The sequence below is a fragment of the Entelurus aequoreus genome, linkage group LG27 (assembly GCF_033978785.1).
Source record: "Entelurus aequoreus isolate RoL-2023_Sb linkage group LG27, RoL_Eaeq_v1.1, whole genome shotgun sequence".
Lineage (NCBI taxonomy): Eukaryota > Metazoa > Chordata > Actinopteri > Syngnathiformes > Syngnathidae > Entelurus > Entelurus aequoreus.
Window position 1 is genome coordinate 33,671,070 of NC_084757.1, and position 27,286 is coordinate 33,698,355.

At 37.2% G+C, this 27,286-nt stretch overlaps 1 protein-coding gene across 1 annotated transcript in view; it reads right to left on the reverse strand.

The window, feature by feature from the left end:
- Positions 1–25,574, reverse strand: part of tomm70a (translocase of outer mitochondrial membrane 70 homolog A (S. cerevisiae)) — a 36,298-nt gene extending 10,724 nt beyond the window's left edge. The window contains exons 1-7 of the mRNA XM_062038510.1: positions 25,428–25,574; positions 22,082–22,348; positions 14,710–14,883; positions 8,449–8,575; positions 8,244–8,353; positions 3,022–3,170; positions 2,751–2,958 (exon numbers count right to left, since the gene is read on the reverse strand). Coding sequence (XP_061894494.1) covers positions 2,751–2,958; positions 3,022–3,170; positions 8,244–8,353; positions 8,449–8,575; positions 14,710–14,883; positions 22,082–22,348; positions 25,428–25,574 — 1,182 coding nt within the window. The remainder of the gene's footprint in view (positions 1–2,750; positions 2,959–3,021; positions 3,171–8,243; positions 8,354–8,448; positions 8,576–14,709; positions 14,884–22,081; positions 22,349–25,427) is intronic.
- Between the last annotated feature and the right edge of the window lie 1,712 nt (positions 25,575–27,286).

Here is a 27,286-nt window from a genome sequence, read left to right on the forward strand (position 1 = left end):
ATTATTGAACATACACAACTAGGGATGGGTACCGAAGCCAGCAATTTTTTTTGGGCACAGACCGAATCCCACAGGATCTCCTGGGCACCGCTTCACATAAAACCCAACGGTCACGCCCACTTTAGCAAACTACTTCTAGGTACTTCTACGTAAAAGTTCCAATGCCAATAAAGACAATAACTCAAAAAAACGCTCCAACCTAAGTTAAGTAAGGCTCCACTTTTCCAAAACTACACTAGCTTGATGCGAAAACCCATTGGCGTTGCTATTGATATGCTACTGATTAGCATTAGCGGTTTTACATGGCGATTTCAACGCCTCCAAATGTGTTCATAAGATGCACGCTACACTCAAAACAGCTGGTGCGTAATAAGTACAATACTTACAGTATTAACACTTTGTAGGGCGCAACAAAAGACAAAGACAGCAAAGACTGAAGTGACTAGGCAACATACCATAAACCACACTAGTGTGCCGTGAGATACAGTCTGGTGTGCCGTGGGAGATTATCTAATTTCACCTATTTGGGGTAAAACATATTTTTCGCAAACCAGTAATTATAGTCTGCGAATGATGTGTTGTTGTTGAGTGTCGGTGCTGTCTAGAGCTCGGCAGAGTCACCGTGTAATACTCTTCCATATCAGTAGGTGGCAGCATGTAGCTAATTGCTTTGTAGATGTCGGAAACAGCGGGAGGTAGTGTGCAGGTAAAAAGGTATCTAATGCTGAAACCAAAAATAAACAAAAGGTGAGTGCCCCTAAGAAAAGGCATTGAAGCTTAGGGAAGGCTATGTAGAACGAAACTAAAACTGAACTGGCTACAAAGTAAACAAAAACAGAATGCTGGATGACAGCAAAGACTTACTGTGGAGCAAAGATGGCGTCCACAATGTACATCCGAACATGACACGACAATCGACAATGTCCCCACGAAGAAGGATAAAAACAAAGTACCGTATTTTTCGGATTATAAATCGCAGTTTTTTTCATAGTTTGGCCGGGAGTGCGATTTATACTCTGGAGCGACTTATGTGTGAAATTATTAACACATTACCGTAAAATATCAAATAATATTATTTATCTCATTAATGTAAGAGACTAGATGTACCGATAGAAGAGGAAGCGGCGCATTGTCTACCTTTGGAGTTGGCAGAGTTGTTTAGAAGCGTCACCGAGGAAGAAGATTTCATGGGATTTAGCAATTAGGAGTGACAGATTGTTTGGTAAACGTATAGCATGTTCTATATGTTATAGTTATTTGAATGAATCTTACCATAATATGTTACGTTAACATACCAGGCACGTTCTCAGTTGGTTATTTATGCCTCATATAATGTACACTTATTCAGCCTGTTGTTCACTATTCTTTATTTATTTTAAATTGCCTTTCAAATGTCTATTCTTGCTGTTGAATTTTATCAAATACATTTCCCCCAAAAATGCGACTTATGTTTTTTTCCTTCTTTATTATGCATTTTCGGCCGGTGCGGTGCAAATTACACTCCAGAGCGATTTATAATCCGAAAAATACGGTAGATGCGGGGAATATCGCTCAAAGGAAGACATGAAACTGCTACAGGAAATTACCAAAAAAAGAGAAAAAAACCACCAAAATAGGAGCGCAAGACAAGAACTAAAACACTACACACAGGAAAACAGCAAACAACTCCAAATAAGTCAGGGGGTGATGTGACAGGTGGTGACAGTACACCTACTTTGAGACAAGAGCTATATTGACGCATGCTTGGTTATGGTTTAAAGTCATATTCAACAATTGCGACAACTTTTTTACTGTCAACTGAGTTTCGTTTTTTAATGATTTCTGCTGGGGGTGTGCCTCCGCATTTTTTTTCGACGCAAAAAATGTGCCTTGGCTCAAAAAAGGTTGAAAAACACTGCCATAAACTACACACATGATCAGCTCATTTTTAAATGTTGCAATAAAAAATTATGAAAAACAATATTTATTAACACAAATGTACTGAAAACTGGTCACGTTGAGTGGTGGGTCCCCAGAACGCGGGTTGAAATGTGACAATGGTGGGTGGAGGCAGTGTTTCCCATAAACTGCCAAGATACCTGTGGCGGTGGGGGCGTGGCTATGGGCGTGGTCACCATGACATCAGAGCAATTTGCATAATTTACTACAATATGATTTTCTCTAAAAAGGCTCAAAAAATTTATACTTACTAATTAATAATAACAGTTTTGTTTTAAACGTCCATCCATCCATCCATCCATTTTACAATATAATTACAACACTTTATGTACATATTTATATACAGATTTGAACAATAAGTTATTCACTGAAATACATTTATTAATTGTGGTTCTTACAAAAAATATATCTTATAAAATATAAAAGCTAAAATGTCTCTTAAAGCTCTGCCCCTTTAATTAGTGCATACTAAATAATTTAACTTTAGCCTACTACTACAACCATATTATTTACCAGCAACATAAAGTGAAACAGAGGCAGAGGTGTCCTGCCACAGTCAGTAACAAATAAACAGAAAACAGTAGTGGTCAAATACAAATAAGGCAGCAAGAGAAGTATCCTACACTTCTCTTTTGTAAAGTAAATCTCAACAGCCTACATGGGCATCTACATCAACTATATGATTTGCCTGAGAAGCTGGACAGGACAAAAAAATAAATAAATAAAAAAATTATTTGTGGCGGACGTAATTATTTCGTGGCGGGCTGCCACAAATAAATGAATGTGTGGGAAACACTGGTGGAGGTGCTTACCTTGACGTTGGCCTCCTGCATGTTGATGACCCGGTCCAAATCGGGCTGAGCGGCGTTGGCGTTGCCGATCAGCAGGTAGAAGGTGGCGCGCAGCAGCAGCGCCTCTGCCATGTAGCGGCCCTCAAAGTCCACCTCCTTGGTGCACTCGCTGATGATCTTGTCGTAGTTCTCCTCCTCCATGTACTGCTTGGCCTTCAGGTAACCAGAGCTGAGGAGGAGGAGCAATGAGAAAAAGGCGGAGATGACGTCACCCTTCAAGATCTTCTCAGACCTGGCGGTGACCTCGGCGGTCTCGCCCTCCTTGTCCTTGTCCTCGTCTTTCTTCTCGCCCTTCTGCAGCGGCTGTGAGATGATGTCGTCGGTGAAGGAACCAAAGTAGGACTTGATGAACTGGGGGGAAGGCATCATGGGCTCACGATTCTGCCAGAGCGGACGGAGGGAAAAAAAGGTTACTTTTCACAAAGCAGGGTGTATTCTTCTTTTACGCATCGTTCACCAGGCAGGTCCACATCCTTTCCCCTGAAGGCAACATACACCATTTACTTTTTATAGCCAAAAAAACTAAGGCTGAAACGACGCGTCGACGTAGTCGGTTACGTAAATACGTCGACGCCATTTTTGTGCGTCGACGCGTCGCATATTTACGTCACACTACCGTCATGGCGAAGCGCAAAGCAGACGATCAAAGCAGAGGATGCGAGCGGTGCGAGCGAGGGGGTAAAATCACGCCAAAAGTGGTCAAAAGTGTGGAAGTATTTCAATACACAGCCTAATAATGTTGTTGAATGCACAGTGTCGAGCGTAAATGGCCTATCATAGCAGCACAATGGCTATGAACGAACATTTGAAAAGAAAACCATCAACCATCAACTAGTCAATCGTCCGCGTGAGCATACGTTGTCATCATTACACAAAAACATGAATGTGTCATTTGTATCTGCTAGGGGTGTAACGGTACGTGTTTTGTATTGAACCGTTTCGGTACGGGGCTTTCGGTTCGGTACGGGGGTGTACCGAACGAGTTTCTAAGCTAAAGCTAACTTTAGCTGCTAAAGTCTTAACAAGCTGCTTCGCTCCTGCCTCTGTCTCAGCACGCAGCATTGTCCCACCCACACAACCATCTGATTGGTACACACGCAGCATTGTCCCACCCACACAACCATCTGATTGGTACACACGAAGATTATCAGCCAATCAGCAGTGCGTATTCAGAGCGCATGTAGTCAGCGCTTCAGCGTGGAGCAGATAGGTGTTTAGCAGGTGAGCATCAGGCAGCGGACTCTCCCCAAATGATAATAAACACCTCCCAGTCAACTACTAGTAACATCACTATGAGCCCGTTGACCTTCTAGAAACTTAAACTGCAGCTCAGCTCACTCGCAGTCCTGGCTTGAGGTGAAGGCTAATTACCTCTCAGTTCCAGCCACATCGACCCCTTCTGAGCGCCTATTTTCAGCTGCTGGGAATATTGTAAACAAGAAAAGAAGCAGAGCATGTAGACATGCTAACCTTTCTTCATTACAACTGTTAGTCACTCACTGGAATGAGTAGAATTGGTTATTGTGTACTGTGTTGGACTGGATGTTTATTTTGCACATTTTAAAAGCAATACTTAATGTTTACAGTGCTCCAGAATATTTAGATTGGCACTTTTTTGTATTGGATGTTTATCTTTATTTTTGCACATTTTAGCAAATAAGCAATACTTTCACTTTTGTTGAAATGTTTACACTGTTGTTACAGAATATTTCGTTTTACACTTTTTTGTATTGGATGTTTATCTTTATTTTTGCACATTTTAAAGCAAAATAAGCAATACTTTTACTTTTGAAATGCTTATACTATTGCAGAATATTAAGATTTGCACTAGATGTTGACTTTTATATTTGCACATTAAAAAGCATATAAGCTACTTTTAATTTTGTTAAAGGTTAAAAGTTTTAAATGTTTACATTGTTACAGAATATTTAGTCATGTTGTTGTCAATGTTGACTGAGTGGCCATACTTCTTTTTTTTTGTAAATAAAAGCCATGCCTTTCGAAAAAACTGGCCTACATTTATTTTTTCATCTTCATTTTGAATAAAAAAATAATCGGTAAAAGGAAAAATAATTATAGATTAATCGAAAAAAATAATCTATAGATTAACCGATTAATCGAAAAAAAATCTATAGATTAATCGATAGAAAAATAATCGTTAGCTGCAGCCTTAAAAAAAAAACAAGAATTCTTTGAAAAAAAAAAAAAGGTGGCGGTGCCACTTTTGGACATTTATAGAACACAAATGATCAACAAAATATTCTGTAGGACAAAATTAGAGTTTTAAGGAGCAAGATTTGATTAGATCAGTGTTTTTCAACCACTGTGCCGCGGCGTGAGATACAGTCTGGTGTGCCGTGGGAGATGATGTAATTTCACCAATTTGGGTTAACCCTTGTGCAACCTTAAAGATTGACTACACACACTTACTCTTAGGATCCAAAAGAGATCCGTTCACAAAAATGTCAACGCTTGCAATATTTGAACAACTCCAACAACTTATTTTAATGGCCTTTTTGTCATAAATAGCAACAGTTTTTTTTATAATGTGAAAATGCAAAATATGTAATATTTTTAAAAATAAGTTGCAGAGTGGAATATTTGACCTTGATTAGGTCAATTATTCGTGATAACATTGAATTTTATACAGTAGATAAGTAGACAAAAACTATAATTTTTACAGTGCAGAGAGAAACAGGCAGGACTCGGTTACATTTATTGAGTTTACAGAAGTATTTTATATATATCTGCCGTGGTATACACATATAACTGCACAAAATCATTTTTGATGCATTTTAGCGGGTTAATGGCAGTCTAACTAATTTACGCTCATCAAAGCTCCAATAATAACGCTTTCACAATCACTCTTAAACTACAATTTTCTTGTCTATCAATTGGCAAGAATGAGATTCATTTGGTTTTTATGGAAAAATCTAAGTGATATACCAGGATTACTCTCTTTTAAAATACATCAGTTATAATGGGAGTCATCCATCCATCCCTTTTCTACTGCTTGTCCCTTTTGGGGTCGCAGGGGGTGCTGGAGCCTATCTCACCTGCATTCAATAGAACCGAAATAGTTCTTAAGAGAATATGTGTAAACTTAATGTTTGTATCCTATTCTAACAACTTGCAATCAAAAACACATTGCAATTGAATAAAATTAACTTATGAAAAGCTTCCTGGCAAAAATTCTGACTGCGAACCTTCAAACTGAACAATCTTATCACATAAGTAACCGGTTTTCGGCCCTACTGTAGGAGAGCACAAGGGTTAAAAATATTTTTTGCAAAGCAGTAATTATAATCCGTAAATAATGTGCCATTGTTGAGTGTTGGTGCTGTCTAGAGCTCGGCAGAGTAACCATGTTATTCTCTTCCATATCAGTAAGTGGCAGCCGGTAGCTTATTGCTTTGTAGATGTCGGTAACAGGTCGTGTGAGACGACGATGGTTTGTCGTGATCACAATATGCAGGCGACAGCGGGAGGCAGCGTGCGGGTAAAAAGGTATCTAATGCTTAAACCAAAAATAAACAAAAAGGTGAGTGCCCCTAAGAAAAGGCATTGAAGCTTAGGGATGGCTATGCAGAACGAAACTAAAACTGAACTGTCTACAAAGTAAACAAAAACGGAATGCTGGACTACAGCAAAGACTTACAGCGTGTGGAGCAGACAGCGTCTACAAAGTGCATCCGTACATGACATGACAATCAACAATGTCCACACAAAATAAGATAGCAACAACTTAAATGTTCTTGATTGCTAAAAAAGCAGGTGCGGGTAATAGCGCTCAAAGGAAGACATGAAACTGCGACAGGAAAATAAAAAAAAAAACAGGAAAAGCCACCAAAATAGGAGCGCAAGACAAGAAGTAAAACACAACACACAGGAAAACAGCAAAAAACTCTAAATAATTCACGGCGTACAATCTTTCGTCAGAGCGTGGTGGGACACTGTCCAAGGGTACAGGTGTACGCGCTCTCCTCATTGAGCCAAATTTAATTCTGTCTCTGTTTGATTCCTTGCTTCTTTGTCTGTTTAATAGATGTCATCAGTGTTTAAAACTGACGAGCATAGTTTGTAGGGTCAAAGTACACAATCGAATATCTTAGTTAATCACACAGTCATTTGTTTACTTAAGTTTAGATTGAAATACGTCCTTTTAAAATCGGGAAAGATGTTAATGTTTCTTGTTTTCCTGTACCGCATTTTCCGCACCATAAGCCGCACCTAAAAACCACAATTTTTCTCAAAAGCTGACAGTGCAGCCAATAACCCGGTGCGCCTTATATATGGATTAATATTAATATTTATTTTCATAAAGTTTAGGTCTTTCCCCGTAAAAGAGGAAGCGCTTCTTCTTCTACCGTAAGCAACCGCCCCCATAGAAGAGGACGCGCTTCTTCTTCTACTGTAAGCAACCGCCAAGGTGAGCACCCGCCCCCGTAGAAGAAGAAGCGCGCGGATATTACGTTTCATTTCATTTGTGTGTTTCTGTAAAGACCACAAAATGTCTCCTACTAAGAGACACGCGTACAAGGTTCCACTGACTTTTGATATTCATGTGAACCGCACTGTGGATACAACGGGAACACGTACGGTGAATATTCGCACCACAGGGAATGAGAAGTCGTCCTACTGTGGTTCTAGCTTGCCATGCTAACGGCCAGAAACTTCCACCCACGGTGATATTCAAAAGGAAGACCTTGCCAAAAGAGAACTTTCCAGCCGGCGTCATCATAAAAGCTAACTCGAAGGGATGGATGGATGAAGAAAAGATGAGCGAAGGGACCGGGTGACTTTTTTCATGCAGCTCCGTCCCTGTTGATCTATGACTGCATGCGTCCACATCATAGATGGTGTCAAAAAACAAGTGAAGCACACCGAAGAAGAATAATTCGAGGGATTTGTGGATGAGTAATAACTTCAGAAAGTGAGCTTTAAATGTTTATTTTGTGTGTTGTGTGACACTAACGTTCGAGCAACGTTGAGTTATTGATGTTGCTATTGCTCTGCACTATTTTGAGTGTTACTATTTTTGTGATTGCACATTTGCACATTACATTTTGGGAGTGAACAGAGTTGTTAGAACGCTGGTTTGTGATATATTATTAAAGTTTGACTGACCTATCTGACTGTTTTTTTGACATTCCCTTTAGCGTAGCGTAGGTGCGGCTAATAACACGGGGCGGCTAATAGGTAAACAAAGTTTTGAAATATGCCATTCATTGAAGGTGCGGCTTACAACACGGGGCGGCTTATAGTGCGGAAAATACGGTAAGCTAGCAAGTTAGCGCCAGTAAGTTTGTCAAAGTGCAGTTATCAATCATGGTTTTTACATCATTTAATTTGTGTTATTATTGGGACTTACGGTGTTTTGTGTCTGAAAACCGTGGTCAAATCTGAACCGTGGCTTTTGAGAGGCCAACATTATGAAGAGAGTTGCATCCTGACCTTGTATTTCTCTTTGGCCTTCTCCTTTCCCAGCTGCTTGAGCACCTTGTCTGCCAGCAACATGCTCTGCTGGTTCTGGAAGGCCTCCAAGATGCACACCGCCGTCACATCTGGTCAAGTCAAAGCATGGCAACCACCGGTGACGTACTTCCATATTTACAGGACATGAAAGATGGCTGACCCCATACAGAAAGCGGCAGTCTACCTTCCAGGCATTCCTTCTTGTTGTCCAGCTTCTCCAGCGCTTTGGCCCGCCTGAAGAGAGCTTTGATGTAGCGGGGATTGAGCTCCACCGCCTGGGAGCAGTCCTGCACCACTTCTGTCCACTTCATCTGCAACCAAATCCAGAAGGATTGTATTACTGCATGAACACGTCCAACAACTCCAGCTTTCCTCTGAGGTCTCAGTGCAGGGGTGTCCAAAGTGCGGCACATTCATCATTTTGGTTAGCATTCTAAAATTAGCATGCTAGCTGTTTTGCTAATTTTGTAGGTATACACCTCAGCATCAAATATTTTGTTATTTGAAATGATAGCTGTTAGCATGCTAACATGAGAATGCTAGCTTTTCTTTGCTAATTTTGTAGGCATACACCTCAGGGTCAAATGATTTGTTACTTGCTGTTCGCATGCTAAGGTCAGTATGCTAGCTTTTTTTTTTAGCCAATTTTGTAGGTATACGTTGCAGTCATATTTTGGTACTTGATGTATGCTAACATTAGCATGCTGGCATTGATAACACATTTTTTTAAAGAACTCACCTTAGAGTATTTGCTGCTTGACGCATGTTAGGATGCTAACATTAACATGCTCACTTTTTTTCAGCTAATTTTAGACATTTTATACACCTCAGCGTCAAATATTTAGCTACTTGCTGTTAGCATGCTAACTGCAGTATGCTAGCTTTTTTTTTTTATTAGCTAATTTTGTAGGTATACATTTCAGTTCATTTTGGTACTTGATGCATACTAACATTAGCAAAAATGTTCAAGATCTCACCTTAGAGTATTTGGTGCTTGACGCATGTTAGGGTGCTAACATTAACATGCTCACTTTTTTCCCCTGCTAATTTTATACACCTCAACGTCAAATATTTTGCTGCTTGCTGTTAGCATGCTAACGTCAGTATCCTAGCTTTTTTTTATAGCTAATTTTGTAGGTATACATTTCAGCCATATTTTGGTACTTGATGCATGCTAACATTAGCATTAGGGATGTCTGATAATTGCTTTTTTGCCCATATCCGATATTCCGATATTGTCCAACTCTTAATTATCGATACCGATATCAACCGATACCGATATATATACAGTCGTGGAATTAACACATTATTATGCCTAATTTGGACAACCAGGTATGGTAAAGGTAAGGTCCTTTTTTTTAAAATTCATAAAATAAAATAAGATAAATAAATTGAAAACATTTTCTTGAATAAAAAAGAAAGTAAAACAATATAATAACAGTTACATAGAAACCAGTAATTAATGAAAATGAGTAAAATTAACTGTTAAAGGTTAGTACTATTAGTGGACCAGCAGCACGCACAATCATGTGTGCTTACGGACTGTATGCCTTGCAGACTGTATTGATATACAGGTAAAAGCCAGTAAATTAGAATATTTTGAAAAACTTGATTTATTTCAGTAATTGCATTCAAAAGGTGTAACTTGTACATTATATTTATTCATTGCACACAGACTGATGCATTCAAATGTTTATTTCATTTAATTTTGATGATTTGAAGTGGCAACAAATGAAAATCCAAAATTCCGTGTGCCACAAAATTAGAATATTACTTAAGGCTAATACAAAAAAGGGATTTTTAGAAATGTTGGCCAACTGAAAAGTATGAAAATGAAAAATATGAGCATGTACAATACTCAATACTTGGTTGGAGCTCCTTTTGCCTCAATTACTGCGTTAATGCGGCGTGGCATGGAGTCGAGTTTCTGGCACTGCTCAGGTGTTATGAGAGCCCAGGTTGCTCTGATAGTGGCCTTCAACTCTTCTGCGTTTTTGGGTCTGGCATTCTGCATCTTCCTTTTCACAATACCCCACAGATTTTCTATGGGGCTAAGGTCAGGGGAGTTGGCGGGCCAATTTAGAACAGAAATACCATGGTCCGTAAACCAGGCACGGGTAGATTTTGCGCTGTGTGCAGGCGCCAAGTCCTGTTGGAACTTGAAATCTCCATCTCCATAGAGCAGGTCAGCAGCAGGAAGCATGAAGTGCTCTAAAACTTGCTGGTAGACGGCTGCGTTGACCCTGGATCTCTAGGAAACAGAGTGGACCGACACCAGCAGATGACATGGCACCCCAAACCATCATTGATGGTGGAAACTTTACACTAGACTTCAGGCAACGTGGATCCTGTGCCTCTCCTGTCTTCCTCCAGACTCTGGGACCTCGATTTCCAAAGGAAATGCAAAATTTGCTTTCGTCAGAAAACATGACTTTGGACCACTCAGCAGCAGTCCAGCTCTTTTTTTCAGGGTCAACGCAGCCGTCTACCAGCAAGTTTTAGAGCACTTCATGCTTCCTGCTGCTGACCTGCTCTATGGAGATGGAGATTTCAAGTTCCAACAGGACTTGGCGCCTGCACACAGTGCAAAATCTACCCGTGCCTGGTTTACGGACCATGGTATTTCTGTTCTAAATTGGCCCGCCAACTCCCCTGACCTTAGCCCCATAGAAAATCTGTGGGGTATTGTGAAAAGGAAGATGCAGAATGCCAGACCCAAAAACGCAGAAGAGTTGAAGGCCACTATCAGAGCAACCTGGGCTCTCATAACACCTGAGCAGTGCCAGAAACTCATGGACTCCATGCCACACCGCATTAACGCAGTAATTGAGGCAAAAGGAGCTCCAACCAAGTATTGAGTATTGTACATGCTCATATTTTTCATTTTCATACTTTTCAGTTGGCCAACATTTCTAAAAATCCCTTTTTTGTATTAGCCTTAAGTAATATTCTAATTTTGTGGCACACGGAATTTTGGATTTTCATTTGTTGCCACTTCAAATCATCAAAATTAAATGAAATAAACATTTGAATGCATCAGTCTGTGTGCAATGAATAAATATAATGTACAAGTTACACCTTTTGAATGCAATTACTGAAATAAATCAAGTTTTTCAAAATATTCTAATTTACTGGCTTTTACCTGTATATTGATATATAATGTAGGAACCACAATATTAATAACAGAAAGAAACAACCCTTTTGTGTGAATGAGTGTAAATGGGGGAGGGAGGTTTTTTGGGTTAGTGCACTAATTGTAAGTGTATCTTGTGTTTGTTATGTTGATTTAATAATTAAAAAAAAAAATTACAAAAATGATAGCGATAATAAAAAAACCGATACCGATATAATTTCCGATATTACATTTTAAAGCATTTATCTGCCGATACTATCGGACATCTCTAATTAGCATGGTAGCATTTTCAACACATTTTTTTCAAGTACCGTATTTTTCGGACTATAAGTCGCAGTTTTTTTCATAGTTTGGCAGGGGGTGCGACTTATACTCAGGAGCGACGTATGTGTGAAATTATTAACACATTACCTTAAAATATCAAATAATATTATTTAGCTCATTCACCTAAGAGACTATCAATCAATCAATCAATCAATGTTTATTTATACAGCCCTAAATCACAAGTGTCTCAAAGGGCTGCACTAGACATATACATAAGATTTCATGGGATTTAGCGATTAGGAGTGACAGATAGTTTGGTAAACGTATAGCATGTTCTATATGTTATAGTTATTTGAATGACTCTTACCATAATATGTTACGTTAACATACCAGGCACGTTCTCAGTTGGTTATTTATGCCTCATATAACGTAAACTTATTCAGCCTGTTCACTATTCTTTATTTATTTTTAAATTGCCTTTCAAATGTCTATTCTTGGTGTTGGCTTTTATCAAATACATTTCCCCAAAGAATGCGACTTATACTCCAGTGCGACTTATATGTTTTTTTCCTTCTTTATAATGCATTTTCGGCCGGTGCGACTTATACTCCGGAGCGACTTATAGTCCGAAAAATACGGTACACACCTCAGAGTAATATATTTGGTGCTTGACCCATGTTAAGATGCTAACATTAACATGCTCACTTTTTTTCCAGATAATTTTATATACCTCAGCGTCAAATATTTTGCTACTTGCTGTTAGCATGCTAACGTCAGTATCCCAGCTTTTTTTATTTAGCTAATTTGTAGTTATACATTTCAGCTCATTTTGGTACTTGATGCATGCTAACATTAGCATGAAAACATTTTTTTACAAGTACACACCTCAGAGTAATATATTTGGTGCTTGACGCATGTTAGGATGCCAACATTAACATGATCACTTTTTTCCCCAGCTAATTTTATACACCTCATCGAGAAATATTCTGTTACTTGACGAATGATAGCTGTTAGCATGCTAATGTCAGTATGCTTGTTCTTTTTTTTTTTTTAAACAGTTTGTAAGTATACACCTATATATGGTGAATGGGTCATGTATAGCGCTTTTCTACTTTCAAGGTACTCAAAGCGCTTTGAGACTATTTACACATTCACACACTGATGGCAGGAGTTGCCATGCAAGGCCCTAACCACGACCCATCAGGAGCAAGGGGGAAATTTCTTGCTCAAGGACACAACGGACGTGACTAGGATGGCGGAAGCTTGGGATCAAATTAGGAAGTCTCAAGTTGCTACCACCCAAGCCACACCGGCCTATATTAATAAAAAAAAATTAAAAAAAATTTATATACAGTATATATATTTTTTTCCTAATATATATTTAAAAAAAAATAAAAATTAAAAAAAAAATATATATATATATTTAAAATATATATTTTTTTAAATGTACAGTATATATATATATAATTTAAATAAATATATATATAAAAAACATTTTTTTTAAAATGTATATATATTATATATATATATAATTTTTTTAAATATACATATATATATATATTTATGTATAAATATATATAAGGAAAAAATATATATACATATATATTAAATATATATATATATATATATATTTATATATATATATTTATATATTTATTTCTAAATATATATAAGGAAAAAAAACAAAAACATATATTAAATATATATATATATATATATATATATATATATATATATATATGCATATATATATATATATATATATATATGCATATATATATATATATATGCATATATATATATATATATATATATATATAGTATTTTTTTAATATATATATTAGGGGAGACTTTTTTTTCTTCCTTATATTTAATTAAAAAAAATTATTATAAAAAAAAATATATATATATATATATATATATATTTTTTTAAATACTTATTTTCTAATATATATATATATATATATATATACACATATATATACACATATATATATATATACACATATATACATATAAATAATTTAACAAAAAATATATATTGAAAAATATATATATATTTAAAAAATATAAATATATCTATATCTTTTATTTAAATACTTATATAGTGAAATAAAATGGTTTTTAAATATATATATATTTTTTAAATATATATATTTTTCAATATATATATTTTGTTAAATTATATACAGTATATATATATATATATATATATATATATATATACATACACATTTTTTTTTAATATATATATATTTTTAAATTATATATATATGCATACTAGCATTTTAAACACACTTCAAGTACACGCCTTAGAGTAATACATTTTGGTACTTGTCGCATGTTAGTTAGCATTTTAGAATGCTGACATGAGCACACTTGCTTTTTTAGCTAATTTAGTAGGTATTTGGCAGGTTATATTTTCCTATTACATTAATGCTAACTGCACGCATGCTAGGGGTGGGAATCTTTGGGCACCTTACAATTCAATAAATAATCGATTATTGATGCATCTTTAATTGATATATATTTATTTTTGTTTCACTGAATAAGCGTTTATCACTTGCACCTTGAAAGAACAGTGCATTATTAATAACAGTTGAATTAATTCCCAACACATTTATTAAATTAATGAAAATGTGTCAAACTGGGTGGCCTAAAATAAAGGAGCTGGTCTGATGTCTCGCTGCAGTCAGCCAGATTTTACAACTGTCTGCATTTTATTATTCATAATAAATCAATCGATTGATTTCAAACCGATACTGCAATTGTCCATGTCCGAATTGTGATGCATATAAAAATCGATTATTTACCCCACCTCCAACGCATGCTATTGTTAGCATAACACTATTAGCATGCTCGCTTTTTTAGCTCATATTTTCTGTTACTTGACACTGGACAGCGTGCGAACTGTTAGCATTTCAGTTTGGCTATGGCTCTTCAGCGTTCGCAGGAAATTTCTACTGGAATTGAATTTTCTAGTTCTTTGAAAAACATCTCTATATTGTACAAAGTTTGGCCGTCCCTGCTTTTGTGTCAACGTCAAACCTGCTGCTCGTAGGCCGCCGCTCTGTTCTGGTAAAACGTTGACAGGTCGCTCTTCTGCTCAGCGGGGCACAGGGCGATGGCCTCGGTGTAGCACTGGATGGCGTTCTCGTACTTGGCCGCCTTGAAGTACTTGTTGCCTCGGTTCTTGGCTCCTTGGGCACGGTCCAAAGGACTCTGCAAAGCCAGACAGTACAATTCTGTATGTGATTCCACACTTTGACAATACTTCTGATGGGAACTGGCGCTACACAAATCAAACAGACTAAACAAAAATGCGTTAAATGTGCAATAAAAAGGAGCTGCTGGGAGATAATCATTACATTCAATGTGTTAATCATTACAGTTTCTAGAATGTTCCTGGACTTTCACTGTTAATGAGGTTAACAACTAAACAGGGAAGACTTATTAATATTTAAGTAAAAAAATCTGTGGAGGTTCGTTTGTGCCTTCAGTACAAAAACTCTTTTTTTTGATACTGTATTTATGTAACTGAATGTTTTGAAATGTCATTTTGTGAACTCAATTTGTTTTACATCAAACTCTGCTGACGATTTCTTGAATAAAAATTGCTGAGCAAAATGTGTGCTTAAAAATACATCCGGTCTTCGAGTGAGCCAATGAGGTCCAGTCTTTTCCTGAAGTGACTTTGGAAGTTCATTTATGTCTTTATTTAAAAAGCTTGTTTAAGGACACTGAATTTATCCAACTGAATTTTGAATATTTCAAATTATTCAGAAAATTTCTTTGAACAAAAATTTGTGAGCAAAGTTTGTGTGTTTGAAAATTCAGTTTAAAAAAAAAAAAAAAAATTCAGAGCAGAAATATTTGGTTCTGAGACAGGATCGATTGCTTCGGTCTTAATTCACCGGAGTTACGTCTTTGTTTTGAAGGAATTACCATATTTTCTGGACTATAAGGTGCACTTAAAATCCTTTTTTCCCCTCAAAACTCGACGGTGCGCCTTATAACCCGGTGCGCCTAATGTACGGAATAACTCTGTTTTGCTTACCGACCTCAAAGCCGTTTTATTTGGTACATGGTGTAATGATAAATGTGACCAGTAGATGGCAGTCACACATAAGACATATGTGTAGACTGCACTATGATGGCAATATGACTCAAGTACGAGTATTATTATGGTGTGTGTGTATAAGGTAAGACATTATCTGCCGTTTTGTTTCGCAATATTATGCAAAAGCCACTTTTCTTAATTTCTGGTACCTGCTGATCTGTATTTGGGATCTGCATAAGTCCGCCGTAGTCAGAAAGCATCTTCTTTTTCTCTATCTTCTTGTTATGGGACAGTCATCCTCCTGCTGTTGCCCTTTCTAATATAAAGTAGTGTAGAGTTCTTACTTATATCTGTCAGTAAACTTGCCATTAAAGCCTTAAAACATACCGGTGTAGTGAGTTTACGTTATTCACCCAAGGAACTTTAGTTATTAGAGAGTTCCGGTCGAACAGTTTTTCACGTGTTGTTGTTTCCGGATGAGGAGATGCTGCTCCGTTATTGACGGAAGTAAAGTCTGAATGTCATTAAAACAGTTAGCTTCATTTTTTGACACTTCTTCCACTCCCGTCCTTGCACGCTACACCGCTACAACAAAGATGACAGGGAGAAGACGCTGCTGAAGGTGAGCCACGTAAATAAGACCGCCCACAAAACGGCGCATCCTGAAGTGACTGCCAGAAAGCGGCTTGAAGATGATCTGTAAAGCATCATCTATGCAACATTTTGACCAAAGAACCACCATCAAATGTTATGTAGACCAGTGTTTTTCAACCACTGTACGTGCCGTGAGATACAGTCTGGTGTGCCGTGGGAGATGATCTAATTTCATCTATTTGGGTTAAAAATATTTTTTGCAAACCAGTAATTATAGTCTGCAAATGATGTGTTGTTGTTGAGTGTCGGTGCTGTCTAGAGCTCGGCAGAGTAACCGTGTAATACTCTTCCATACAAGTAGGTGGCAGCCGGTAGCTAACCAAAAATAAACAAAAGGTGAGTGCCCCTAATAAAAGGCATTGAAGCTTAGGGATGGCTATGCAGAACGAAATTAAAACTGAACTGGCTACAAAGTAAACAAAAACAGAACGCTGGACGACAGCAAAGACTTACTGTGGAGCAAAGACTTACTGTGGAGCAAAGACGGCGTCCACAACGTACATCCGCACATGACATGACAGTCAACAATGTCCCCACAAAGAAGGATAAAAACAACTGAAATATTCTCGATTGCTAAAACATAGTAGATGCGGGAAATATCGCTCATGCTAGGTTCACACCAACTGCGCTTTGACGGCGCTTTAAAGCGGCATGCAAAGCGGCGTTAAAGCGTAACAAAGCCTGATTAAAGCGTGAGGGTCCTAATGGATCGTGGGAAAGCTTGTAGTGAAGCGGGACATGCGGCAAGTTCGCCAAAAATGTTTAAACGGTTTTAAAAAAATCTGCGCTCTGTCAAGAATGGAATAAAGCGGCGAGAGCGTATCAAAGCGTGACAAAGCCTGACAAAGCTCAGCAAAGCTTGACCCAAAGCGTAGGAAAGCTTAACAGATCTTGGTTCAAAGCGCAATAGGAAGTGACTGTGATATTGACTAGTGACATTGAAACTTTATGTAAAACCAACACAGGATTACAAATCCATTCTCTTTTGCATCATTGCCCTTTTTATACAATGATCGTTGTTTCTGTACTTCTGCTGTTTGATGTTGCAGTTTGACATTACTGTCTATCATTTTTCTGTATGAAAATGTTAATAGAGAATATGTTACGTTTAAAAGAAATGCCTTTTATTATTGTCAACTAGCATGAGAAAAGAAAGATAGATATTTATTAAGATGACAAAGAAATAAAAGAAATGAAGATATAAAACATAACGAAAAAAAAAGAGAAATTGAAAAAATAAATGACTATAAAAAATAAAAGAAATGCCTTTTATTATTGTCAGCTAGCATAAGAAATGAAAGATAGATATTTATTAAGATGACAAAGAAATAAAAGAAATGAAGATATAAAACATAATAAATAATAAACATAATATAACGGAAAAAAAAGAGAAATTGAAAAAATAAATGAGTATAAAAAATGTGTGGGAAACAGTATAATGAGTTTTTCACATTTTTTTTCCACTTATTTGTTTAGCATATTTCTCTTTTTTATTACATTGTGTTTTATCCTGTATATAATAAAACAAAAAGAGAAATCAAATAAATAGATAAATCTAAAAAAATGTGGCGAAAACTTAGTATACTGAGTTTTTCAATTTTTTTTCTTATTTTTGTTGTAACAATGCACAACAGAGCTTGATAATCGTGTCAGAGCCCGATTTAAAGCGTCAGGATCGCATCAAAGCGTAATAAAGTTCAATAAAGCGTAATAAACGTATCAAAGCGTGATTTAAAGCGTATCAAAGCGGGATCAAAGCGGCATCAAATCGTGAGGAACGGTAACAAAGCGGCAACTAATTCGTATCAGAGCGTATCAAAGCATAACATTACTTCGGAGATCGGGATATTCGTGGAAAAATTGACAAAAATGACGGCGCTTTGCTCGCCGCTTTAAAGCGCGGCAAGCGCCGTTGGTGTGAACCAGGCATCAAAGGAAGACATGAAACTGCTACAGGAAAATACCAAAAAAAGCGGAAAAGCCACCAAAATAGGAGCGCAAGACAAGAACCAAAACACTACACACAGGAAAACAGCAAAAAATGGCATGATGTGACAGTACACCTACTTTGAGACAAGAGCTATATTGATACATAGTTGGTTATGGTTTAAAGTCATATCCAACAATTGCGATGACGACTTTTTACTGTCAACTGAGTTTCCTTTTTTAATGATTTCTGCTGGTGGTGTGCCTCCGGATATTTTCAATGCAAAAAATGGGTTTTGGCTCAAAAAAGGTTGAAAAACACTGATGTAGACCACAAGGAAGTCTTTTACATTTAGAAAAAAATAATATGACTCCTTTAATGCGCTTTATAATCCGGTGCGCCTTATAATCCGGTGCGCCCTATGGTCCGGAAAATACGGTACACATTTTGAAATGACCGACACAAATCAACCTCTGTAGGTCATTTCTGTCTTTATTATGAAAGTGTTTTTTTTTTGGTAACTTCATTTTTTGCGTTGGCGTCCTCTAGCATCTGTGTAAATGTTGCAAACACCCCCTTTTAGTTCGTAAATCGAAGTTCCACAAGAAATTAGCCTAAGGCCATGTCTACACTAAGTCGTTTAAACCCTTAAACGAATAATTATTTAGCCTAAGCCCCGTTTCAGCCACAGTAAACCAGCGTTTAAGGTCCCCCTCTTCGGACACATTTTTACACGTGTAATTTTTTAATCTCCGGCACTTAGCTTTGTATGGACTCCTTGATCGTTTACAAAGTGAGTTCGGAGAGGAAGTGACGCCAGAAAGACCACGCCCACACAGGAAGTGACGTCAGAAAGAACACGCCACAGCCAGCTTCATAATAAAAGCGGTTTCGTAGCTCGGATCATCCAGACATGCCCGTGTTTCTCAGTCTTCTACATGTACAGACACTTGTGCAAATCACACATGAATACCTTAAGAGAAAGCGATTGCAGCTATTTGGGATACGACACTTCTCAGACGGCAAGAGAACTTAACAATGTCCAGGTCAGCTGTGATGCTACTTAGCGAAAAACTTTGTCCATTTGTCGAAGGAGAGACAACGAGAATGCGGGCTCCCGTGGATGTGATAAAAAAAGATAGCGTGTGCTTTGTATTACCTGGCCGTCGAGGAAAACGGCGAATGCTTTTGGACTGGCAAAGCAGACTGTATCAGTTATTGTCCGCCATGTATATCGCGGACTAGGCGTCTCGGTCCAGAGTATATAAAGTCCCCAAAAATGAATGGAGAATGAAGGTGAAGACAAAAGAGTGAGGAGTGTCCTGACCAGACATCTAAATCCCTAGATTAACTGTTGTTAAATGTTCTTTATCACATTGTTTACGTGTCTAATAAGGATTTGATTAATTCATGATGTCTCAGGTGTGATTCACTACAAGCTGAATGGGTCAAAACACGCTGAGGCACTCTACTCTACTTCCTCAGGAGGCTAGGATCCTCCAACGTCTGTACAAAGATGATGAAGACGTTCTACGAGTCGGTGGTGGCGGTCGCCTTCTTGTACGCCGTGGCCTGCCGGGGCAGCGGACTGAGAGTGAGGGACGCAAACAGGCTGGACGAGCTGGTAAGGAAGGCCAGTAACGTGGTGGGAGTGGAGCTAGACTCTCTGGCGGTGGTGTCAGAGAGGAGAAGTCTAGCAAAGCTCCTAGCCGTTACGGACAACACCTCCCACCCACTACACTCGGACCTGGCGGAGAGAATGAGCGCGTTCAGTGGAAGGCTCAGACTCCCAAAATGCAACACGGAACGACACAGGAAGTCCTTCATACCGACAGCCATCAGACTGTATAACGCATATGTTCCTTTTTGACTGTACTTAAATGTATAATAGACTGCATTTATACTATTCACATGTGAATAATGCTGTATAATAGACTGTATTTATATTCACATGTGAATAATGCTGTATAATAGACTGTATTTATGTTATTCACATGTAAATAATGCTGTATAATAGACTGTATTTATATTATTCACATGTGAATAATGCTGTATAATAGACTGTATTTATATTCACATGTGAATAATGCTGTATAATAGACTGTATTTATGTTATTCACATGTAAATAATGCTGTATAATAGACTGTATTTATATTATTCACATGTGAATAATGCTGTATAATAGACTGTATTTATATTATTCACATGTGAATAATGCTGTATAATAGACTATATTTATGTTATTCACATGTGAATGATAAAAGTTAAAGTACCAATGATTGTCACACACACACTAGGTGTGGTGAAATTATTCTCTGCATTTGACCCATCACCCTTGATCACCCCCTGGGAGGTTAGGGGAGCAGTGGGCAGCAGCGGTGGCCGCGCCCGAGAATCATTTTTGGTGATTTAACCCCGAATTCCAACCCTTGATGCTGAGTGCCAAGCAGGGAGGTAATGGGTCCCATTTTTATAATCTTTGGTATGACTCGGCCGGGGTTTGAACTCACAACCTACCGATCTCAGGGCGGACACTCTTAATGCTATATAATAGACTGTATTTATGTTATTCACATGTGAATAATGCTGTATAATAGACTATTTATATTATTCACATGTGAATAATGCTGTATAATAGACTGTATTTAAGTTATTCACATGTGAATAATGCTGTATAATAGACTGTATTTATGTTATTCACATGTGAATAATGCTGTATAATAGACTATTTATATAATTCACATGTCAATAATGCTGTATAATAGACTGTATTTAAGTTATTCACATGTGAATAATGCTGTATAATAGACTGTATTTATGTTATTCACATGTGAAAAATGCTGTACAATAGACTGTATTTATGTTATTCACATGTGAATAATTCTGTATAATAGACTGTATTTATATTATTCACATGTGAATGCTGTATAATAGACTGTATATGTTATTCACATGTGAATAATGCTGTATAATAGACTGTATTCATATTATTCACATGTGAATAATGCTGTATGATAGACTGTATTTATATTATTCACATGTAAAAATACCAAAGTATGAGCGAACAGTGGTGCTGAATGTCCCCCAGGGATCAATAAAGTACTATCTATTCTATTCTACAATAGGGCCCCACAGCACACTGGATTCCAGTTAATTGAAATACCACAACACTGGATATTGTTCAGATAAGTTAAATGACTATGAAGTGCGCATTTTCCGCGCATGCGTACTAGGTCGCGTTGCTCTGGCGGGCGGGGGTCTTAAACGGGGGCGTTGTTGTGTGTGTGGACACGGATAAGGTTAGGTGTGATTTACCCTGGTTAACCTTATCCGGCTTGGTGTAAACGGGGCCTAAAACTCAACACTGAATTTTAGTTGTATAAAATTGTTAGCACAATTTGATGTAAAAAATAATATTTGGCACCAAAGACACAAATGAAGCTCATATCTACCCACCTGGCAACCATTCAGACTTCAATGGAGTTCCTCAGTTAGCGCATGAAAGCTCATTAAAGTCTGTTTAATGTGCAGTTAAAGAAATCAAAGACTAGCTTAGCATTAGCACACGGTTAAATCCACCACAAGTGATAAGACCGGCAAAGCATGACCGCCTCGCCCGCTGAAGGGAGCCTGTCAGCGGCAGGTGCCCTTGGCTGCACGCCGCCTCCACGGCACGCTCACATGCGGCCGAGATAAGACGCCCACACACGGAACAAAGTATGTTGAAAGCCAGGCGGCCTATGAAAGTACATTATTAAGTAAAATGGAGGAGTTGTACCATGGAGATCTCCGCCTCCTGGTTGGCCCGGGAGGCGCCGTCTTGGCCCTGCTCCGGACTAGCGCTGCCTTCGGGTGTTATCCGCTCCCCGCTGCCTTTGCCTCGGCCCTCCTTCGTCCTCCTGCGGTTCCACAGGTACACAGCACCGACTCCCAGCACGATGGGAGTGCCGACCAGCAGAGCCAGCTGCCAACGGGGTAGTCCGCTGCCGGAGTGCGGCTCTATCGGCTTGGAGGCGGCCATGATGAGCGACCCAGGATCCGCTAGCTGCGTGTAGCCAGTAAGCTAGTCAGCTTTTTTTTTTGTACATAACTTTATTTACACACGTGCAGCCAGTAAGCTAGTCAGCTTTTTTTTTGCACATAACTTTATTTACACACGTGCAGCCAGTAAGCTAGTCAGCTTTTTTTTTTTGTACATAACTTTATTTACACACGTGCAGCCAGTAAGCTAGTCAGCTTTTTTTTTTGTACATAACTTTATTTACACACGTGCAGCCAGTAAGCTAGTCAGCTTTTTTTTTTTTTTTGTACATAACTTTATTTACACACGTGTAGCCAGTGAGATAGTCAGCTTTTTTTTTTGTACATAACTTTATTTACACATGTGTATCCAGTAAGCTAGTCATCTTTTTTTTTTGTACATAACTTTATTTACACACGTGTAGCCAGTAAGCTAGTCAGCTTTTTTTTTACATAACTTTATTTACACACGTGTAGCCAGTAAGCTAGTCAGTTTTGTTTTTTTGTACATAACTTTATTTACACACGTGTAGCCAGTAAGCTAGTCATCTTTTTTTTGTACATAACTTTATTTACACACGTGTAGCCAGTAAGCTTTTTTTTGTACATAACTTTATTTACACACGTGTAGCCAGTAAGCTAGTCAGCTTTTTTTTTTGTACATAACTTTATTTACACACGTGTAGCCAGTAAGCTAATCAGCTTTTTGTTGTTGTTGTACATAACTTTATTTACACACGTGTAGCCAGTAAGCTAGTCAGCTTTTTTTTTGTACATAACTTTATTTACACACGTGCAGCCAGTAAGCTAGTCAGCTTTTTTTTTTTGTACATAACTTTATTTATACACGTGTAGCCAGTGAGATAGTCAGCTTTTTTTTTGTACATAACTTTATTTACACATGTGTATCCAGTAAGCTAGTCATCTTTTTTTTTTGTACATAACTTTATTTACACACGTGTAGCCAGTAAGCTAGTCAGCTTTTTTTTGTACATAACTTTATTTACACACGTGTAGCCAGTAAGCTAGTCAGTTTTGTTTTTTTGTACATAACTTTATTTACACACGTGTAGCCAGTAAGCTAGTCATCTTTTTTTGTACATAACTTTATTTACACACGTGTAGCCAGTAAGCTTTTTTTTGTACATAACTTTATTTACACACGTGTAGCCAGTAAGCTAGTCAGCTTTTTGTTGTTGTTGTACATAACTTTATTTACACACGTGTAGCCAGTAAGCTAGTCAGCTTTTTTTTGTACATAACTTTATTTACACACGTTTAGCCAGTAAGCTAGTCATCTTTTTTTTGTACATAACTTTATTTACACACGTGTAGCCAGTAAGCTAGTCAGCTTTTTTTTGTACATAACTTTATTTACACATGTGTAGCCAGTAAGCTAGTCAGCTTTTTTTTTGTACATAACTTTATTTACACACGTGTAGCCAGTAAGCTAGTCAGCTTTGTTTTTGTTTTTTTGTACATAACTTTATTTACACATGTGTATCCAGTAAGCTAGTCAGCTTCTTTTTTTTTGGTACATAACTTTATTTACACACGTGTAGCCAGTAAGCTAGTCAGCTTTTTTTTTTTGTACATAACTTTATTTACACACATGTAGCCAGTAAGATAGTCATCTTTTTTTTGTACATAACTTTATTTACACACGTGTAGCCAGTAAGCTAGTCAGCTTTTTTTTTTGTACATAACTTTATTTACACACGTGTAGCCAGTAAGCTAGTCAGCTTTTTTTTTGTACATAACTTTATTTACACACGTGTAGCCAGTAAGCTAGTCAGCTTTGTTTTTGTTTTTTTGTACATAACTTTATTTACACACGTGTATCCAGTAAGCTAGTCAGCTTCTTTTTTTTTGGTACATAACTTTATTTACACACGTGTAGCCAGTAAGCTAGTCAGCTTCTTTTTTTTGTACATAACTTTATTTACACACATGTAGCCAGTAAGCTAGTCATCTTTTTTTGTACATAACTTTATTTACACACGTGTAGCCAGTAAGCTAGTCAGCTTTTTTTTGTACATAACTTTATTTACACACGTGTAGCCAGTAAGCTAGTCAGCTTTTTTTTGTACATAACTTTATTTACACACGTGTAGCCAGTAAGCTAGTCAGCTTTGTTTTTGTTTTTTTGTACATAACTTTATTTACACACGTGTATCCAGTAAGCTAGTCAACTTCTTTTTTTTGGTACATAACTTTATTTACACACGTGTAGCCAGTAAGATAAGTTAGCTTTGTTTTTATTTTTTGTACATAACTTTATTTACACACATGTAGCCTGTAAGCTAGTTATCTTTTGAAAAAATGTTTGTACATAACTTTATTTACACACGTGTAGCCAGTAAGCTAGTTAGCTTTTTATATAACTTTATTTACACACGTGTATCCAGTAAGAGCATAGTAAGTAAGATCATAGTAAGTTAGTTAGCTTTTTTAACATAACTTTATTTACACACGTGTATCCAGTAAGATCATAGTAAGCTAGTTAGTTTTTTATATAATTTTATTTACGCACGTGTATCCAGTAAGATCATACTAAGCTAGTTAGCTTTTTATATAACTTTATTTACTCTCGTGTATCCAGTAAGATCATAGTAAGCTAGTCAGCTTTTTATATAACTTTATTTACACACGTGTATCCAGTAAGATCATAGTAAGTTAGTTAGCTTTTTTAAACATAACTTTATTTACACACGTGTATCCAGTAAGATCATAGTTAGTTAGCTTTTTTTAACATAACTTTATTTACACACGTGTATCCAGTAAGATCATAGTAACTTAATTAGCTTTTTTTTTAACATAACTTTATTTACACACGTGTATCCAGTAAGATCATAGTAAGTTAGTTAGCGTTTTTCAATTAACCATAAATCAGACAAACGCTGTAAAAAATGAAACTAGCATGTTATCTAAAAAAACGTAATAGGAAAATGTGAACATTATAAAATGAACATTAGAAAAAATGTTTAAGCCTTTTCACAAAAATATATAATTTGCACATTTATGTCTACGTTGTTTTAAGAGATTTTAAAAACAATTCATGTTTTTATGTTGGAATAATAATTGTTTTTAGGTATGATAGTTACCCAGTCAGGCGAGTACCAATGCGTCTTCTTCTGCTTCCTGTGTTGCGCGAGGTCACGCATGCGCAGCAAGGAATCATGGGATGTTGCATGGCGGTAGTTGTAGTTCTTATGGACGCAGAGATTGATTGGCATTTGTCTCACGCACATACAAACCAGAATGAGGAAAACTGGAGAACATTATAAAAAAGGAAAGGTATTGTAGCTTGTTCGTTATTTTAAGTGCTAATAGCAAGAACAGTGTTTATATGACCCCTCTTCCCTTCTGTTGGTTCTCTCTGTCGACACTCAACCATACCCCCTGGCGGTCTGCAGAAGTACTGCATGTTAATGAGATTTTTTTAATTTTTTTTATTTTATTTTTTAAATGTATATTCCCCACAATTTTTAATCTTTAAATACACATCAACATTTATCCAACACGCTATGTAGTTTACAAATGGCAGTGGCATGGCCACCAGTACTCACTGTTTAAAATAAACACAAACATTAATCATTATATTATTATATTCATGTTTTGTTTTTGTTTTTTTATCCAAGATGTAGTGGCTGCTGGTGGCAGGAGCTCTGTGCTCTTGTATCATCCGTTTGTGTTCCTGATGTTTCCCTCTTGTTTTCATGTGTTTCTTTGGGATCGTGCGACAGAGTGTGGAGTCGGCTCTCTTGGTTGCTTTGTTGGGTCTGCTCCTGTCTCTGGCCATGCTCACCCCACCCCAGCAGACAATGGCGTGGAACACCGCAGAGGCCACCACAGTGTATATGTTGTTTTATTTTAAATTTTTATTTTTGTTGTTGTTGTTTTACTTTTGTAGCTGTATGTAGAAATGACAGGTTGTATCAGCTCTGCTCTTTTAATGTCTTTAATGTCCTTTGTTTTCTTTGATGTTTGATGTATTCCTCTTACACACATGCTTACGTGTACTATAGCTATGAGTTTTTTTTTATTTGGCCCCAGTCTGGACCCCTGTCCAGGGGCCCAGGCTTAGACTGAATATTTTATTTTCTCACTCAATTGAAGTTTAACAATTTATATGTTTTTACACTGAATTTATGGTACTGATTTTTTGCATTTGAATTTCAAATTATGTTGACAATTTCATTAAAAAAATGTCTTAGCAAAGTGTGTATAAAAATTCAATGTACAAAATGTAAATGTTTAAAAAAATAAGTGTAAAGATATATATATATATTTAAAAAATCAGTGTAAAAATATTCAGTTTTTAAAAAAATCGGTGTAAAAATATTCAGTATTTAAAATTTCAGTGTATGAAAATCAGTGTAAAAATCGTCAGTGTTTAAAAATTCAGTGTAAAAAAATTAAATGTTTAAAAAATCTGTATAAAAATATTCAGTGTTTAAAAAAAATCATCCATTTTTTTCTACCGCTTGTGCCTTTTTGGGGTCGCGAGGGGTGCTGGAGCCTATCTCAGCTGCATTCAGGTGGAAGGCGGGGTACACCCTGGACAAGTTGCTACCTCATCACAGGGCCAACACAGATAGACAGACAACATTCACACTCACATTCACACACTAGGGACCATTTAGTGTTGCCAATCAACCTATCCCCAGGTGCATGTCTTTGGAGGTGGGAGGAAGCCGGAGTACCCGGAGGGAACCCACGCAGTGACGGGGAGAACATGCAAACTCCACACAGAAAGATCCCGAGCCCGGGATTGAAGTCAGGATAACTCAGGACCTTCGTATTGTGAGGCACATGCACTAACCCTTGTTCCACCGTGCTGCCATAAAAAAATCAGTGTAGAAATAATCAGTATTTGAAATTTCAGTGTTTAAAAAAATCAGTGTAAAAATATTCAGTGTTTAAAAATTCAGTGTATAAAAATTCAGTGTTTAAAACGTCA